The following is an 18,818-nucleotide window of genomic DNA, read 5'->3' as shown; positions in this document are numbered from 1 at the left end:
TTATTCTCACTTTAAGAACCTTCTATATTAAATGTGACTCTTATTCTTATATTTTTTTGCTTTGTCACATGTCTATCAGACATAGTAAACATTTATTCTTTATATTTACATTTCCAACATGCATTTGAAATATTTTTATACGTTTTTGACATTTTATCTGGTGTTAATACCAATGGTACATCAGTTTACAAAAAAAATATTTTATAATTTAATGTAAACTTTAAACCCATTGTCCAAATATTTTCCCATTGTTCAAGCATTATATTATACCCAAAATTCTTTGTCCATTGGCTCATACAGTGCTTCACACACTTATTTTCCAAATTCAATTTTTATAACAGTTTATAAACCTTAGCAATATGTTCCTCATTACCACCTAGTACAGTTTCTGATTCATTTTTTTGCACAGTCAAATCCAAAGCTTTTAAAAATCTAATTTAAACCTTTCTTTCAATTATAGATATGTAAATCAGTGACAAACATGTTCCTTTGATTCCAACTCTTCTTTGGATTTGAAGGCAGGTTCACCTTGACTAAAAAGTATTATTTGAGTATAGGTCCACCAGTCTGGCCTCACCATCAATTCTTCTTTTTAAAAAAGCTTCCTGGGCTGACACCAAACAATGTATCTTCACAGAGAACCTTATTTTATATTTATTCAAAAGACTTAGGATGGCACATCTAAAAAAGTGGTTGTTGAAATCAACATTTATTTAACCGTCATACCATAAGCAGCCACACTATCCAATTCTTAGTTCATGACCTTCCAGTTCAAGTAATCAATCTCTTATTTTGGAGAGTTACACACTCTTTAATTCAGACCAAACAACAAGCATCAAAGTACAATTTCAAATCTGGTAAACCCAAACCTCCTCTTTCTTTAGCATCTTGCAATAATTTGTATCCAATCTTTGGTTTTTTCCCTTGCCATATGAACTTAGAAATGGCCATTTGCCATTATTTATTAATACTTATATTTATAATAATTTAAAAGAATCCATAAAGTCTGAAATAAAAATAACATCTTTTGTAAGACAATCATCTTAATTATGCAGATTCTATCCAAAAAAGATAATTGCAAGTTGTCCCATCTTAATAGGTGGTTTTTTTTTGATATCATTCTACACAGGTAAAAAATTTGAAACAATTTAGAATTTGTATTTGTCAATATAACTCCAAGATATTTCACCTTTTTCTCCACCTTGAATCCCGACCTTTTTTGTCACTGTTTCATAGTCCTGAAAAGTCTTATTGTTAACAAACATTGTTGTTTTCTATTTATTTTGAAGCCCGGTAAAGCTCCTAACTCATTTATTTTCTTCAAATATTCTATACCAGCTTTTGGGTCTTGCAAAAATATGACTAGGTACTTGAAAGGATCAACATTTACTGGGAGCAGGAGAGAGAATTTGCAGTATACAGTACAATAAATATTTATATTTCATTCCAATGGATGTGGCTCAGTACCAATTGATGACCTAACTGGGGCATTCTTCTCTGATGAAAATAGCTGTTACCATGGAAGTAGCTTCCATTAGTTCACTCACAAATGCTTTGCCAAAAAAAAAAAAAAAAAAGGCTTTTAATTCACACTCTCAATCTAGCTGTTTCAGCTTATTGAAAACCAATAGGAGGACTAAACTACTTTAATGGAATACAAGATCCAGTAATTCTTCATCGCTGTCTGTATAGGGAAAGTGCAGTAAAGGGAGAAGTGTCGCTAATTTTTTCATTTATCTTGCAAAAAATGTTTTTCATACACAAAACCACTTTAAACCTGCTTCTGTGAGCAAATAGCTGATTAACATGTCTTTCATTATTTTAGCTAAGACGTTTGGTAGCTGTGATATAGCCCCTATGTGATATACTGTAGCTGTGATATAGTCCCTTTTCCTATGACAGCCTGCCTTCCTTCCTTCCTTCCTTCCTTCCTTCCTTCCTTCCTTCCTTCCTTCCTTCCTTCCTTCCTTCCTTCTCTCTCCCTCACTTCATTCATTCATTCCTTTTCCCTCCCACCATCTCTGTTTTTTAATCTGGTTTGCTTGCTGCTTTTCTAATCTGTGATTTGGGGGTATTAGATTTTCCTACTGTTTTCTGCATTTTACTGTTATGGATGAACAATGATCTATCCAGTGAAACTGGCTTAACTTTATTGTCTTGTAGTGCAGAAGTGGTCAAACAATGAGCCATGCTTCCCACTCCCCAGTGATTATGAGTAAATTAGAGGGGGGGGGTTATAAATTTCTGAATTCATAGCTGGTGGGCAGAGAATTGAGTCCCCCAGGAAGAAGGCTTTAAGCAGCTTTCTGTCAATGCTGCTAACATCGGATGTTTTTGCTTTGACAACAGTTGGAGATGCAACCATTTTCTTCTTATGTTTTCTTCTTAGAGTTAGAGTTAGAGTTAGATGATGCTGGGAGGAGGAATGTGCATGAGAGTTTAGCTAGACATAACATTACTAGACCTAGTGTGTGAACCAAAGTTATTGAAATAAGAGATAAAAATTGGTGGGCTGGAGAACTGGAGAGAAAGCCTGCATTTCAAACTAATTGGAGAATGTGATTTATGACTGTTAATTGGAGGAGGGAATTGTGCTTTGATACTATGCGCTCAGGGGAGGGAAATCCAGTTTTTTGGCTTCGATTGTGTTAGTGCTGATGCTATGCTTCTCGAATAAAGATTCTTTAAAGTAAACAATGCCTCGAAGTTCTTTGAAGAGTTTCATCTGTCAGAACCATGACACTTTTAGCCCTAATATATTAATTTTCAGACATGGAGAGGAGTTCTGATCTCCCTATCCTCAACTAGCTGACAGGGGTGTTGTAGATTGGCATATCTCAGGCTTCTAGAATGCAGTCCAAAAAACACCATACATTTAGAGATGGCTTAATTATTAAGCAATTATAAACATCCCTATAATTTGTTGCTGTTACAGTTATTACTACTGCTATTGGTATTGCCATTGCTATTATCATTGGCATGATTGATACAAATTTGCATGGCACCATAAGGTCTGAGAACTCTGATTTAGTACAAGAGATCCCAACTGTTTCAAAGTTGAAGAGCCTTTTCCTGACATCGATTTAAATTAAATCTTATAACAAAAACAAATTAATACCACTAATATAATTCTGCCCCATGTGTTTAATTTCTCTCTTTTGTCACATTATAAAACCAAGAATTCAGTACCAATTTTACAAAACATCCTAGGCCTGCATTACAAACATTGGGGACAATATACAGGTTGGTCCTTGACTTATCAACACAATTGGGACCAGAATTTTGGTGGCTAAGTGAAGTGGTTGTTAAGTGAGGCATCTCATGACCAGACCTGATTTTATAACCATTTTACTATGGCTATTAATTGAATCATGCAGTCGTGAAGTGAATTTGGCTTTTCTCATTGACTTTGCTTGTCGGAAGCCAGTTGAGCAGGTCTCAGATCACGTTCACATGATAGTAATATATTGCAACCATTGTAAATGCAAGCCAATTGCCAAGTGCTCAAATTGCAGTTATGGAACCACAGGAACGGTGCAACAGTTGTAACTTAGAGGACAGGTTATAAGTCTCATTTTCAAAGGCTGTTGTAACTTTGAACCATTGTTAAATGAACAGTTATAACTCAGTGACTACCCATATAGCCTTGGGGATTCTCATTATACACTGAAGCTTATCAGAGAAGACATTTATGTTTATAAAGCTGGTTTGATCCCCTCAGCCATATTTAACCACTGGTTAACTACAGGTTTGGATTGAGACTTAAATATAAAATTCAGCTAATTGAAAATGAAGTTCTTTCTTCAATGGGAGAATTGATGCTCTATGTGTGCCTAAAACAATGACTTTATTTTAGAGTTACAGTCTGAAGTAGATCATTATAAAATTACAGGATAGCAGTGATATAATAACCTGTTTTTAATTGTCATTGGAATTCTTGATGATGGGAATATCATTACTGAAAGACTGTAAGTGATTCAGGATCCTGGAATGGCATTGTTTAAATTTAACATTATGTTATTGTCTCTTGGTGTTTCTTTTGTGATTGAGAAAGCTTTGTAGCATTTTTACTGCTCTTATAAAATGAGTTAAATACTGTATTTTGATTATCTGATCTGAAGGTAGCGCCCTTCTGCTATAGTCATATGCATAACCCATTGAATGTATATCTGAGAAAACAATAAAACTGTGCCACTAACATATCTTAGTGATAGTTTATATTTTCCTTTACATCTCATATATTGGTTATAGATTTTAAGGAATGTGTGAACTTGCATAGGGTAGCATGTTTCATCAATATTTGGAATGAGATAATTAAAAACTTAGAATCAACATATTGTTCATCTTGTTTCGGTAGCTGAGTGCTGAAAATCTGTTTTCCAGAAGAGGTACTGAAGAGAAAGATAGTGGGATCATAGGTGTCATTTGATTTTAAAAGCTCATATTCTCTGTGAGTTTTCATTCAAGTGTCTTCTAGTGATTGTTTTTCTTCAACTGTTTCATCTATGACATTTGAGGAGACATCTGCCACTGCCCCCTCTTAATTCATGGATAAGTGCTCGGCTCACTTGGCTACCAAGACTGAATGGATCCAAACTCCATATAACTCTTTGCCTGCCCCTTCCTCCCAATTTTAACTTGCAACCAGTTTGTAGAATCATTTCAAGTTATTCAGGCAATTGATGACCTGTGTAATGTATTTTAAGAAACTTTGCACTAGGAGAACCAGTGGCTGAGAAACATTCAGTAGTATAAGAGGAAGCTTGAGGTGGTAACTGATGTAGGGGTGCAGTGAAAAATGGGGCAGGAGAAATAGAAACAAAGGGAGCTTCGTAGGGTATTGCTCTAACAGAAGTGGAAGTAAATGAAATTGTTCATATCACTGATGCAAAAAACCATTTTTTTTTTTGCAGCTCCTTGAGATGTGTATAAAGAACTGTGGGTCACGTTTCCAATCTCTGGTAGTGAAACGAGATTTTTGCAAAGATAGACTAGTAAAGCTGCTGAATCCAAAGTTTAACTTACCAGTGGATCTGCAGGAGAAAATTTTGACTTTTATCATGGTAAGTTCCCCCCCCCCCCTTATTTCCCTTTTGCTTCCTCTATGAAATAAATGTAATCAGTGTTTCATGACAAGCTATGCTGTGGTGCCTGGGAGGGACTGTGTGAAAAACAGTTTCCTTTTCTTCTCTTTGAAGCTGGAGAACAGAAAGTGCAGAGAAGGATAGAGAATCTGTTGCCCTGGTTTTCAAACGATTCCTTTGTAGTTGCATAAGCTTCCCTATCTGCTCAGACTGAAAAAACATAGGGCATTTTTTTTCTGCTCTTAAAAAAAGTTATTTTCCCAATCAGCAAATAAAAGAATTGCTTCTGATGGGAAAGTGGGAGTTTTTCTTCACTGTCAGTTACTGTATCATGGGATCATACTGAATCATAAATTCACTTCTACATCTGAGTGGGCCAAAACAGAAATAAGAAACCTTCATGTCCAGTTTTAGCCTTCAGTTTCCAGAAGCCAATAGTAATGGATTATGGAAGTTGGATCCAAAACATCCAGAACATCAGTTTGCTTACCTAAGGTATAAAATTTACACTTTCACAAAACTATTTCAGTCAGTAGAGGAATCATTCTAATTGTTTACCAACTCTCAGAAATACTTGTATCAAGCATCGGTTAAGAACCAGAAATTCTAAGGCTGGAAAGATCTGTGAAAGTAAGAAATAAAGTCAGCCTTACTTTCATAGAGCTTTCCAGCTTTACTAGCCATCGAGAATAAAATGATATTCTAATCTCTGATCCTTAATAACTGATTGACACCACTATTTTTGAGAGCTGCTAAACAGTTAGGATGACTTCCATGAAATAAAAATCAAAATTTAGCACGTCTTTTTGTACTACTAGTAATTCCTCTCTCCCTTATGTTGAAAGCTAACCTATCACATAGAGCACGGGTGTCAAACTTGCTGCGTCACGTGCCATGTTGCGATGGGTCGCAACTTTTTTTGCATTGCCGGAGCTGGGGTGAGCGTGGCCTCCACATGATGCAACCGGCCCAAGGGCCGGCAGTTTGACACCCCTGACATAGAGGAATAAACATTCATATGTTTGATGAATATGAGAAACACCAGTTTTGAGAAGAACAAAAGAAGGATCAAAGGTTCCATCTAATTATTGCCCTGCCCATGCTCCCTATGGATATGGAAAAGCATTTTGCCTCTCAAGAGAGGCATTATATGAAGACTATGGTTCTTTCCACATTACAAGTCAATTTAATGGGAGGACCTCTAGTGTAATGTAAGAATCAGGAAAACATCTGCAGAATGTGTAGTTTTATAACTTCCTATCTTTGGCAATCCCTTTTTAAAGTTAAATCTTGTCTTTTTGTGTGTGTTATCCAAAGCAGGGGTAGGCAATTTATGACTTGTGGGCTGGATGTGGCCTGCCACCTGAAATAATCCAGCCTCTGGTCCCAAAAATAAATATATTTACCTGGCCCACAAAAGAGAGGGAGAGAATGATTGCTCTTTTTCGCTCCCTTATCACTTTCTAGGGCAGTGGTGGCAAACCTATGGCACTCAGAGCGCTCTCTGTGGGCACACACACCGTTGCCCCAGCCCTGCCTCCTCCCATGACCCCCTCCTCACCAACAGCCTCCCCGGAGGAGAGTCACCCCCGGGTGCGGCCCACGCGAAGCAGTGCAGCCAAGGTCATTGTAGCCAGGCAGCGGGAACAAGACTCTGCCCTTGCGCCCCGTCATGTGCAGATGCTGCGGGGCACGGGCAGAGGACATGGCCGCCATGGCGCTGCTGGGCTGCCTGGGTGATCTGTGGCGGGCCGTGGAGGTGGTGGGTGGCCCAGCAGCAGGGCGGAACAGGGACGGGGATGGGGGGGCGGTTTGGGGCACTCAGTCTCTAAAAGGTTCACCATCACTGTTCTAGGGTGACCATTTTGATGACATCTTCACCAGTCACCTCTGCATAGGCGACACAGCAAGTCCTCTGTCTAGGATCAATGAGAGTGAGGTGGGAAAGGGAAGGAAATGGAAGTGACATGGCCTTTGGTTCTATGTAGGAAAAGGAGAATCCCTGTTCTGAAGGATCCATTTTGAGAAATTTGAGAGATCTTCATTAAATAGCTTGGTCATTTTTTTTTCTGAATCTTTGATTTGGTGTTGATACATAGACATCTCTTAATGTTTCTAAAATGGTTCCATCTGGAATACCAAGGAATCACTTCGCTCTGTCTTGATCTGTCCATGTGCTGATTCAGCAAGATGGGAGAGGAGAATTTGGTGCATCAGGTTCTTTTCTGATACAGCCACATTCCTCTGAAAGTCTTTTGAAGAAATAGCTGTTATCCAGTTTTTGGCCCCAAATGGGAGTTTTAAGGTTTTGAAGGAGAGTTAATTGTTTCAGGAATTGTAATCTTTTTTGCAAACAGACCTGGGCCAGGGGATTTCAGAATGCTGTGGATGTGAGTGAAGTCAAGGAGGTTTATCTGGAGCTTCTTAAGAAAGGAGTTGAATTTCCATCCTCAGAGATCAACAGGAGAACCACTAAGGTAAGTGCTACGTTGGGAGCTGTTGATCTGAACAGGCTCTGCAAGTTGCAAAGATTTGCACGTGCATAGAAGGTGTGTTAATTAATTCAATAACGTCTATTTGGCACAGTGATTTCCTTTGCTTATGAAGCCAGTCATATTTTTCTGCCTTGGAGCTTTTTAAAAAAATCTAAGAGTAGGAGGAATAGTTTAAAACTATTTCTTAAACAGGAAACATAGAAGTTGAAGCTTTGAATCTGCCCACGAAATCCTAGTAACCCAGGTTTCTTCCTCAGGATAAAGGAAATTAAGTGCCTGGATTACCCTGAAGGCTTTACAAAATTCCACAAAGATGTAAACAAAACTGAACACTTGGACAGAAAACACAAGATATCTTTTGAAATCGGCAAAGGGTTTAAATAAATGTTTTTTTTATTATTTTATTATTATTATTATGCCTTAAAAGTACAGGGAAGTTTACTTCCCAGAATTCATAACAATGGGTATATAGATAGGTCTTGATTAGTTAATGAATCCCACAAGATGGTCACTTTATTCAAATTTGCATTATTCAAAATGATATTTCAATATGGTAATTCGTTCCAGCTTGACCAAAATAGGAAATCTTAAAGTTGTTAAGGTTGAGAAACACTGCAATAAACAATAAAATAATATGCTTTTAATTTAAATTTATGTTTAAGAAAGTCACAGAATAGTTATAGAAAGCCAGAAAAAATCTACTATAGGTTCAGACATTCCAACATTTCCTCCTATTTTAGCATTGCTGCGATCACATTTGTGCTGTTCACTTACTTGGGTGTAAATAGTTGTTCTAATACATGGGTGTCAAACTCGATCGCATCGTGTGACGTATCATGACGTATCGCAATGTTTTTTGCCTTTGCCTGGGTGGGTGTGGCCTGCGGGTGACACATCCAGCCTGCAGACCACCAGTTTGACACCCTTTATTTATTTAGTTATTTATGAGACTTATATACCGCTTTAAGTGCAAGCACTCTCTATAAGCAGTGTACATCAGTAAGCAATGTATATATATATTTACATTGCCCCCAACAATCTGGGTCCTCATTTTACCTACCCCAGAAGGATGGAAGGCTGAGTCAACCTTGAGCCGGTGAGATTTGAACCGCTGACCTGCTGAACACAGTCAGCTAAAGTGGCCTGCAATACTGCACTCTAACTGCTGTGCCACCTCGGCTCTTGCTCTAATATGAGCCTCCTCTTTTTCAATTTTGTACTTTTTTTCTTCCTTTTGTCCATTTTGCCCATAAAGATTAGCAGCATCTAAAACTGCAACTGTGCATGTGCAAATCTCAATTCTGCATTCACTAGCCTTGCATAAACTAAATTTTGGATCACATTAAATGCGACCTGGTATCAGTTTGCAATTTGCATTAAATCAAATATTGCATTATTTTAACTCACTCTAATTGCAACTTCCCTGTATGCTCACTTTTTAAGCTACCTTAGTGCATAGTATTCACTTTATCTAACTGGACTGTTGCTAGTTTTTTCATTAACAAGTACTACATATTTTTCAATCTAACCCTGATATTGATTATAAACATTACGTGAGTATGATATCACTTAGTTACTGTTGGGACTTAGGACATTTGGACCAAATAAGAGATCAGTACTTGAGATCAGTTGGTTTCTGATGGTTGTTTAAAGACATCAAGAGATTGCATTTGAAATGTGATTTATCTATAATGGTTGCTAAACGAATGGTCATAAATTGTATGTTAAGCCTCATTAGTGAAGAAAATTTTCAACTAAGACTCATGCTATTGAATTTAAGGCTAAAGTAAGAATTCAACTGTGATTGACAGCTTAAAGGTGTTCCTAAATATATTTGCATGTACACACCAATATAAATATATGTACCTATTTGAAGTATCTCCTAGCTTTAAATATTGAAAGTCTTCTATTTGTATCCACAGGCTTTGTCTACAAGGATATCTTATAATTCCTCCCAGCAGTGCCTTTCACAACCCCTCTCCCCAGCTGCAATAATAACACTGATTCCTGAGCAGGTACGGTTTATTTCTTCAAATATTTTACAGATTAAGACTCATTATCTCTCTATTAGATTTGGATGAGAGTGTAAGTGTTTAGTTTATCATTTCCTATCTTATCAATACATTTTAATTTAGTGGGTGTCTGGTAGGACAGGCTTCTTCCACCTAGCTGGGGAAATGAGCCTGAATTTTCAATTTAAGAAGAGAAGGAACATCGTTCGCCTTATAAGCCAATAAGACAATGTTCTGATAAAAATGTTGATTTTTTTTTTAAAAAATCACAGACCACAATAGGCCTTCCATTCTATTTTGAATTGAATCTTATGCTTTTGGACAGGTTGGAAAGCTCTACAGTGAACTGGACATGGTAAAAATGAATGTCAGAGTCATGTCAGCAATATTGAAAGAAAATGTTCCTGGATCAGAAAACCCAGATGATATGGCGCTTCTGCAGGTAGCATCACATAGGGTTTTTGTTGTTATTGTTGTTTTTGTTTTGTGCTGGAGGTGAAAATACTTTCTGCACTACCATCAAGCACAGTCATTATACAGAAGTTTAGCTGGTGGTAAAAATATGGGTGGCGTATCACAAACAAGAAATGCTCCAAGTGAGATTGCTCAGCTGGTTCTGACAATTCCTCAGTTGCTCCCTGAATTCCCCAGAATGTCTATTGTATGGTCAAGAAGCTTTCTGAGCATAGTGAGATGTCTTTTCATCTAGCTCTTTTCTTATTAATAAAAACCAATTCTGCCAAACACAAGACTCCAAAATGTGTGGAGTGTGAACAGAAATCACAAAGAAGGGGCAAAATGTGTTCTTTCAAAAACCATAGCATCTGTTTGGTTTCTCTCCATTTAAAAAATAGTATTTCTTTTACATTATTTCTAATACAGATAAGGCCCTTGACTTACAACCACATTCGGGACCAGAAATTCCATTGCTAAGCAATGTAGTTGTTAAGTGAGTTATGCCATATTGTGCGACCTTTTTTGCCACTGACATTAAATGAATCACACTGTTGTTAAGTGAATCTGGCTTCCCCCATTGATTTTGCTTGTTGGAAGCCCCCTTGGAAGGTTGCAAATGGTAATCATGTGACTCTGAGATGCTGCAATTGTCATAAATACATGCCAGTTACTGGGTGCCTGATTTCTGATCACATGGTTTGGTGTAGCAGTTAAGGCTAGAAACTGGGAGATTGTGAGTTCTAGTCCTGCCTTCTCCATGAAAGCTGACTGAATGGCTTTGGGCCAGTCACTATCTCTTAGGCCAACTCAGGGTTGTTGTTGTGGGGAAAACAGGAGGAGGAAAGAGTATTTTGTATGTTTGCCACCTTGAATTATTTGTAAAATAATAAAAGTGGGATATAAATATAATAAATGACTGCAGGGACATTTCAACAGTCATAAGTTATTTTTTCAATGCCACTTTAACTCTGAACAGTCATTAAATAAATGGTCGGCAGCCGACAGCTTTGTGTAAGTGTTTGTAGCTGAAGTAGGCCACCATTTTTCCATAGTGACAAGATTCCCTCAGTTGCCATCCCTTGGCCCAAGCTAAGGAAAGGATGGGGCAGTGCTGCTGGAAACAAAGTATCTGGGTCACTGATTGTCCAATATACCCTTCCCTCTTTTATATACTCTTTTTAATCATATTCTCTTTCCCTTTTGGATATCCTCTTTCTTTGTGAAACAGCAATCTGTGAAGAGCCACCTATTATTCCCCAAAGTCTGGGCTGATCTCTTTGTGAAAATTGGGCCGAAAACTACAAGTTGGCTATCCCTGATTTATAGCATGGAAAACATTTTTCCTTTCCTCCAGTTCCTTTTGATCCTTTTTAAATAAGGTGGCTTTGTGTGGCATTACATTAGGACTTCAAATAATGAGATGTGGTAATTAATAAATAAGGGCAGAGATTACCTCATACTGTAAAACGGTGGTCGTGTAATCAGATAACATTCAAAACTGCTATGGAAATACCAGCTTATGAAGAAACAGAAATTAGACTAGGGAGCAATATGGTGTCTTCTTGTTTATTTTTAATATGTCATGAGTTTCTGCAACAGAACATAATTAATCTTTAAATGCCAAAAGATTCTGTAGCATGACTGTCCTTCTGGGGGTTTATGATATATGTGGTAGACCTCCAGTGATTTCTGGATTACTATATTTATGATCATTATAGTGATCATAAATATGATCACTATATTTCTGCGTTTGTTTCATTTGTGCTACAGTTGACTTTAGCTAAGATCTGTGCAGCTCAATTCTATGCATGCTTATTTGGGGATACCTATATATCTCTGTGTTCAACGGGATTTACTCCCTGTATCTCAGTGAGAAGCAAGATGTTGTCCCTATTCAAATATGTCCAGAATGGCAGAATACAAAAAAAAAAAAGGTGAAAATGAACATTAAAATAATTGAACTCTTCAGAAGCAGAATAGTCCCATTTATTCTCTGACAGAGCTTCAAGGTCGGAAGCTTCAAAGCATGTAACATTCAGTCTTCTGCTTATTTTCCTTATCCACTTTAGAAAGAAACAAATTGTAATGCATTTCTTTCCACAACTAGAAAAATTTAAAATCATGTTGCAACAATAATTTGGGGTCTGGTAGATCTTCAGCTTCCCTTTTCTTACAGTGAGGCCTCTGGCTTTCCAAAGGTGGCTTTTGCTACTAGAATTCTTTTTCTTCACAAGGAAATATGAACAATCCTACAGGCAACTTCTTAGGAACTATAAGATTGCACGCTGAAACCTCTTATGTTTGTTTATTGATATCTGATGCATCCTGCTGTGGTGGTTTTATGTTTTCTATTTCTTTCTTCCAGATCTTTTCTGAAGAAAAGTAGTATGCTTGAGTGAATGGAAGCTGTATTTTGTAAAACAAATATAGGAGGGTTTTTTTTAAAAAAAAATACGTAAATGATATATAGCAAAGGTGTGAAAATTCAGTTTCCTTCACAGGAGCCTGTTTTCTCTAAAGGTAGCAATAAACATAGAATAAGTGTGTATTTTAGATAAAAGTTTATCAATTGTGTCATAACAATCATTGGATGCAGAAAAGAGTAATAAAAGTGGTTAGAGCAATTTCCCTTTTATACTTCAATAAATTTCGCTGAAGAGAAAAGTAAGCCAATTGGAGTGTTATCTTCAAGTTTTCCAAAAATATGCATGATGAGGAAAAGGATAGCTATGTTTGGCTTTTCTGTAATCTTACAATTTGAGGCTATCTAGCTGTCTTGATTCTTGAAGCAACGTGTACCTATGCACACGAACACATATTCCAAATAAGTATTCAACTTCCATGTAACAAAATCTATCAGAAATACACTCATTGGAAAGATAGAAGGTCTCTGTTCTAGGATCTGATTCATAAAAATGTTAAGTCAATTTTGAAAAGCAAAAAGTCCAAACCTTGGTTTTCTCAACAAGCTATTGTTCACATCCATATCAATCTATATTTTCAGTTTATAGTTAAGGCTCTCTCCCCTAAACATATTTTTGTCTGTAATTAGAATTTGGATGTCACATTTTCACCCAGTTAAATTATGATTTAGCAGTTGGATTGTAAGCACAAACAAACAATAGTGTACCTTAGCATTATGTATAAACCAAGCCTATGTCTTAATATTATGGTCCCTCTCATTTCTCAGAGAGAAATTTATAAAATGGGACACAGTTTTTGTTAAATGTACTGTATGTTTAAAAGTGCACACCAACAATCCATGAAACACATTCTAAATGCCTCCCATTCCTACAGGAATATCCCTTGCAAAATTCAGATATAAACCATTCCTTAAAGAACCATGGTGGCACAGTGATTAGAATGCAGTATTGCAGGCTAACTCCACCCATTGCTAGGAGTTCAATCTTGACTTAGCCTTCCATCCTTCCAAGGTTGGTAAAATGAGGATCCAGATTGTTGGAACAATATGCTGACTCTGTAAATCGCTTAGAGCAGCAGTCCCCAACCTTTCTAGCTCCATGGACTGGTGGTAGCGGCAAGAGGGGAGGGATGGCTTCACATGCGCGTCCTAGATTCCACACAAGCACAAATAAAGCTTTGCACACTTGCCCATCACTTGCGTGGCCCAGTTCCCATGGTGGGATTTAGCCCGTTTGCACCACTTTGGCAGAACCGGTAGCTAATTTTTTGTTGCCCAGGCCCAAAATGGACTTCCGGAAGCAGCATCCACACAGAGAACTGGTTATTCACATATTTGAATCCCATCACTGCCCGGTTCCCAATGAGCCATTGACCAGTAATGGTCCACAGCCTGAGGGTTGGTCTACAGCCTGGCTAAGAGAATGTTGTAAGCACTATAAAGCAATATATAAGTTGAAGTGCTGTTTGCTATTGCTTCCATGTTCTTGGTGCTGCATCCTTCATGATGCTACCTAAGGCAATTGCTGTATGATTACAATTACCAAAAGGGAGAGAGGCTTGTGGCCATTTATAAAAAGTTTTTTACTATGTCAATTTTAAAATGGTTTCCTCTATAAAACAAGAGATGATGGCTGGGGAGGAATAAATGAATCAATGCCATGTTTTTTAATGCCATGTGGACCTGTGCTGCTTATATTTTCAATATTTTCAGTATCTCTTATTTTTTCTATTCAGATGCAAATAGTATACCTTTTACTTTTTCTCCCTTGGCAGAAGCTCTACAAAACAAGTCGGGCAATGCAAGAGAGAATTATGGAATTGCTAGCAACTGTGGAGAATGAAGACGTGATTACTGAACTCATACAAATGAATGAAAACCTAAATAATGTCTTACTGGGACATGAAAGGTATTATTACTTACTATTATTAATGTTATATATGTAGTCTATGCTAACAAATCATTGTGCCTTTCTTCATGAACAAATCTCTTATTTATTCCTTCTACCCAACAAAAGGTGAAGCAATTCTGGATCTTAAGTTAGGGACTGTTCATAGTAATAATAAATGAATAGATCATGTTCTTTGTACTGGACAAATATGAAGCCTAATAAATGGAGTGTGAGTATAGAACAAAATTCAGTCTTTTTTGAGAAGCATATCACAAGGAAGAAACAAACATGACTCCTTAACCAAAAGTTCAAATATCTATAAATAGGTTAATCATACTATTTTCCTTGCTGAATTGCTTGTAAAAATGACTGTAAAATAGTATCATCTGTAACTATAACACAATGTCAAGATGTGCTCAGAGGCTGTAAAATGAATTAGATATCAGCCATCACACATTTGGGACAAAAATTGTAAACCCATTTAATCAAGCCAAGGGTTGACCATTGTGAAGACCTAAACCCCCTTTGTTCTACATTGTTCTACTATTGAAATATAGCTTGAGATTTCCATCCAAGGCTGGTTGTAATATTCCACATTTTTAAGCCTACAAATGTTTCTTTTTCAGTTAGATTTGGAAGTTGGTTTGAGCTGACTGATTGCCTTTATGAAGAAGATCAGTTACTTTGGGACATGAGTATTGAGAGGCTGAGCAAACACTAATTACCTGGCTCATTTGTAAACACATTTTTTAAAGAGAGTTCACATTGAAGAACAAAAGATTCTGATTACATTTCAGAATTACAATAAAAAGTGGTCTGCCCTGAAGTGTGAATGTAACTCTTGACAATCAGAGTTTTTGTTACAAATACTAGGAAAGATAAGAATACAAGGAAAGCAAAAAAATTATAAAATTCAAACTGTGTATCTCTTTCTCTCATCAGGAAATTTTGGTTGGTTGGTTGGTTAGACAGAAGAAGCACCCGACATCTGTATGTGTTACTATAACAGGCATTTGCTTCTGCTAGGCTTCATGTAACCTATAGGCAAGATAGTCATTTTATAGAGCTTTCAGGACAGTGTGTTACCACCAGAGGAAGGCACTGCACGACCAGTTTCCATCTATTTGGGACTCACTCCACATAGTCAACCAGATATGTTTTCAGTTATCTTGATCATCAGGAAGCAGGCACTATGCGATTGGTTTGTCCTATTTGGGAACTTGTCAGTACAACCTTCCTTTGTCTCTCAAGGCCTCATGTTCTATTCCTGTCCTTAAGCCTTCAACCATGTCAAAAAAAGGTAAAATTAATCTGGAAAAAATTGCCATTTTTGACAGGATTTAGAGATGGCTAAGAGCAGGAGGCATTTGGACGGTCTCCTTCTGTCATTCCTGCCCTTAGGATTGAAAACAAATTAAAAATAGTTTTAAAGTGTTGTTGAATTCTGGCAGTTATTCTACTAGTCTTGGATGCCAGAATATTGGGGTGCTGGACCAGGCAGTATTGCAAGCAATTTGAGCACAACCAATTTCCCATCTTTGCCTTATAGGCTGTTTGTTACTATCCAGGAGTGACATTACTATATCCTTTACTGTGACAGTTGTGCCCCATATTCCAGAAGGCCTCTGGCACGACCATAAAGTTTCCATATATTCTGAATGTGCTGCAAATTCTCAGGGTTCTAGTTTGTTAAGCCTCCTCCCACATGAAGAGATATATAAGGTGGGTTCAGGAAGAATAGTTTCCAGAACTTTCTTTAACCAACAGTTCTGTACACTCAAGAAAGGAGTGGGAAGTTGGTAATCTGAAATCCTTGTTTTTCACTTTTGAGTCATGTGGTGCTTATAGGAGCACCTACCTGTTATTGCACAATAGGAACAAAGGAGATTTATTTCAGTTGTTCGAGTAATACCTCTACAGGTTTGTTTCCTTATATCATCTATGGCTTAATAGTGCCCAAGTTTTCAATAACCTAAGTCATCCAAGACTCTTAAATGTAAAAGGACAGGTATTGCGTATAAATATGAAGACTGCTATTAGTCTCCATATTTATGTGTTTTATGTTAATAAAACTCACTGAAATTGCATTGCTTGAAATTGATTATATTGATTACGCTATTTTTTAATCTAGATTTTCTAGAAACAGAGTACGTTTCTGGGAGAATCAGAGAATCCAAAATGAACGTGCAGCAGTAAGTATTCCTAAAATTCTGAATTCTTTTCCCTTCCAAAACTATGAATGTTCACAGAATTAAGTTCACTGAATGCTTAATTTATTCTTTTGAAAGTTTTCATTTTCCTACCTTCATTATATATTCTAGTTAGTGAAAAAACAAAGGCATTCAGGGAGGAGTGAGGATTTGTGCAATACAAATCAATTCTAAGCATGATAGGAATGAAGAGCTTCAAGAAAGAGAAGAGGAAAAAAACATGTTATGAACACAGGAAAGCAGCTATTATCATCTGCCTTTATCTAAATCTCACCTAGCAGAAAACAATTTTCTTTTGTTCACTCATCTTCAATGTGCAGTGATCTTCTGATTGGCATGGAATCATATATCACATTCAATATAATTTATGCTTATCAAATAACAGGTAACAAATATAAAAACTGAGCAAGATTTCCAAGGCGTTCTTAACTGGGCAGGAATTCTCGAGGGAAGTAAATTATTTCATTCTGGCTTTTGAGTTTATATTTGATGCTTCAGAGGTTTTGGCCAATGAATGGATTGTCCTCACCAGGAAGGAGACAAGAGGGATATTCCTCTATTGATCTTTTGAATTTATCAGCAACTTTTGGCATCCACATGTATGAGGATAGGGTGAAATGGGGATTTTGTTTCTTGTGATTGTGTCCAAAAAACCTGTAGAAACCTTTTGTTCAACATCAGGAACTTCATAGAGACCCATGCTATTCTCCACGCTTTCTCATATTTATTCATTTGATTTGATTTTTGATGCCATCCAACTCCCAACTGACTCCAGGTGGCTTACAGGTTTAAAAAGTAATACAAAAACAACAAACAAATAACAACATAATCAAAATCAATTCCCCCCCATTAAAAAACAGTTACAAAGTGGCAAATCCATATATCTGAAAGAGGTGCATCGACCCTACCCAAACATCTGGAGGAATAGCCAGTTTTTCATATAAAATCCCTAGAAGTGATAAGTATGTGGGGTAGAGATGTAGCACGGTGCTGATAAAACCAAATATGAATTCTTGTCATCTGAACAAGGTAAGTGCATAAAGATGATGAATAAATACCTGAAGGCTGGAATGACTCAGAAGACCATGAATATGAATTCATATTCATATAAGATGGCTGTTCTTTACCTGACCCTTAGTTCCAAGAGTTAAAGGAATAGCCTGTTCTGAATAGGGTTGTACTCCCCCCAAAGAAGAATAAATCTCTTGGGAGTAATTTTGATGCAGCCTTGTTATTGGAGATCTAAATGGTTAGTGTGGCTTTGCCATTTAGATCTCCAATAACAAGGCTGCATCAAAATTACTGAAGATGATCTGGAAACAACTTGAAACAATGTGGGGTCCTTGATGCTCTCTGAACTTGGTTGTTTTCTCGGAGAGGTTTCATTACCCAAACTAGGTAACATCATCAGTGCTAGTGAACCACAAATGTTTTGTCGGGAACTGTTGTCAGAATCCACATAGTGTATTTTCAGGAAAGATTTAACATTGGCTATATAAAATGAATTAGAAGTCCTTGTATTAACCATCACAAAATCCTACATTGCTTGGGAGCTGAGTATCTGAAAGATTGCCTCAACAAGAACTGTAACAGCTTACCTGTGACCTTAAATCATCCCATCTCATGAAGAAAAATATAACAATCAGTTCTACTATTCCTCTGAGAAGTATTTTTAGTCCCAGTTCAAAATATTTTGAGCACCAAGCTAGGACCTACTTCTTTTGCTAGAAATTCATGAAAAATAAGTGGAATAAAGTGGAATTTGCTATTCTGTTTTTTAAATCTTGTGTTGATTTGATCTACCTTTATTGAAATAATGTTGTTCATTTTAGTGTTGTTGTTACCTTAAATGCACTATGGCTTATGTCAGGCAGGATGCAAATTGAATGAATACAGTATGTAAATAATCAATGACTTCAAGAGATACTCACTGCCTACAAGATGTGTTTCATTGAGAGATTATTTGCAGTTTATAGGTATTTAATATGGGCTTAGAGGCAAAGTAGGCATAATGTCTAAAAACTTTGTTTAATTTTAAGGCCGTTGGCAACCAACCATCTGCTCCTTCCTGTGATTTGCTTGACCTTGATTCCTGTCTTCCTGCTGCTGTGCCAAAGCCTATGAGAACTGACCTTCCCCAATCTTCAGAGTCGAGTAAGTAAAATATATAAACTCCAATATTTTAACAGAATTCTAGAAGCTATGTAAGGAAAAAAATAATTTCTTTGGGTTCCACTTTGTAGATTTG

The 18,818-nt window shown here is 37.0% G+C and overlaps 1 protein-coding gene across 1 annotated transcript in view; it reads left to right on the top strand.

Annotated features, from left to right (window-relative positions):
* Positions 1-18,818, top strand: part of TOM1L1 (target of myb1 like 1 membrane trafficking protein) — a 51,611-nt gene that overhangs the window by 25,739 nt on the left and 7,054 nt on the right. The window contains exons 4-10 of the mRNA XM_039349520.1: positions 4,914-5,063; positions 7,442-7,561; positions 9,502-9,594; positions 9,917-10,033; positions 14,245-14,378; positions 16,492-16,552; positions 18,610-18,724. Coding sequence (XP_039205454.1) covers positions 4,914-5,063; positions 7,442-7,561; positions 9,502-9,594; positions 9,917-10,033; positions 14,245-14,378; positions 16,492-16,552; positions 18,610-18,724 — 790 coding nt within the window. The remainder of the gene's footprint in view (positions 1-4,913; positions 5,064-7,441; positions 7,562-9,501; positions 9,595-9,916; positions 10,034-14,244; positions 14,379-16,491; positions 16,553-18,609; positions 18,725-18,818) is intronic.

Source organism: Crotalus tigris, unplaced genomic scaffold (genome assembly GCF_016545835.1).
Source record: "Crotalus tigris isolate CLP2741 ecotype Arizona unplaced genomic scaffold, ASM1654583v1 scf7180000018282.538533, whole genome shotgun sequence".
Taxonomy (NCBI): domain Eukaryota; kingdom Metazoa; phylum Chordata; class Lepidosauria; order Squamata; family Viperidae; genus Crotalus; species Crotalus tigris.
This window is presented reverse-complemented; position numbering and strand designations above follow the sequence as displayed.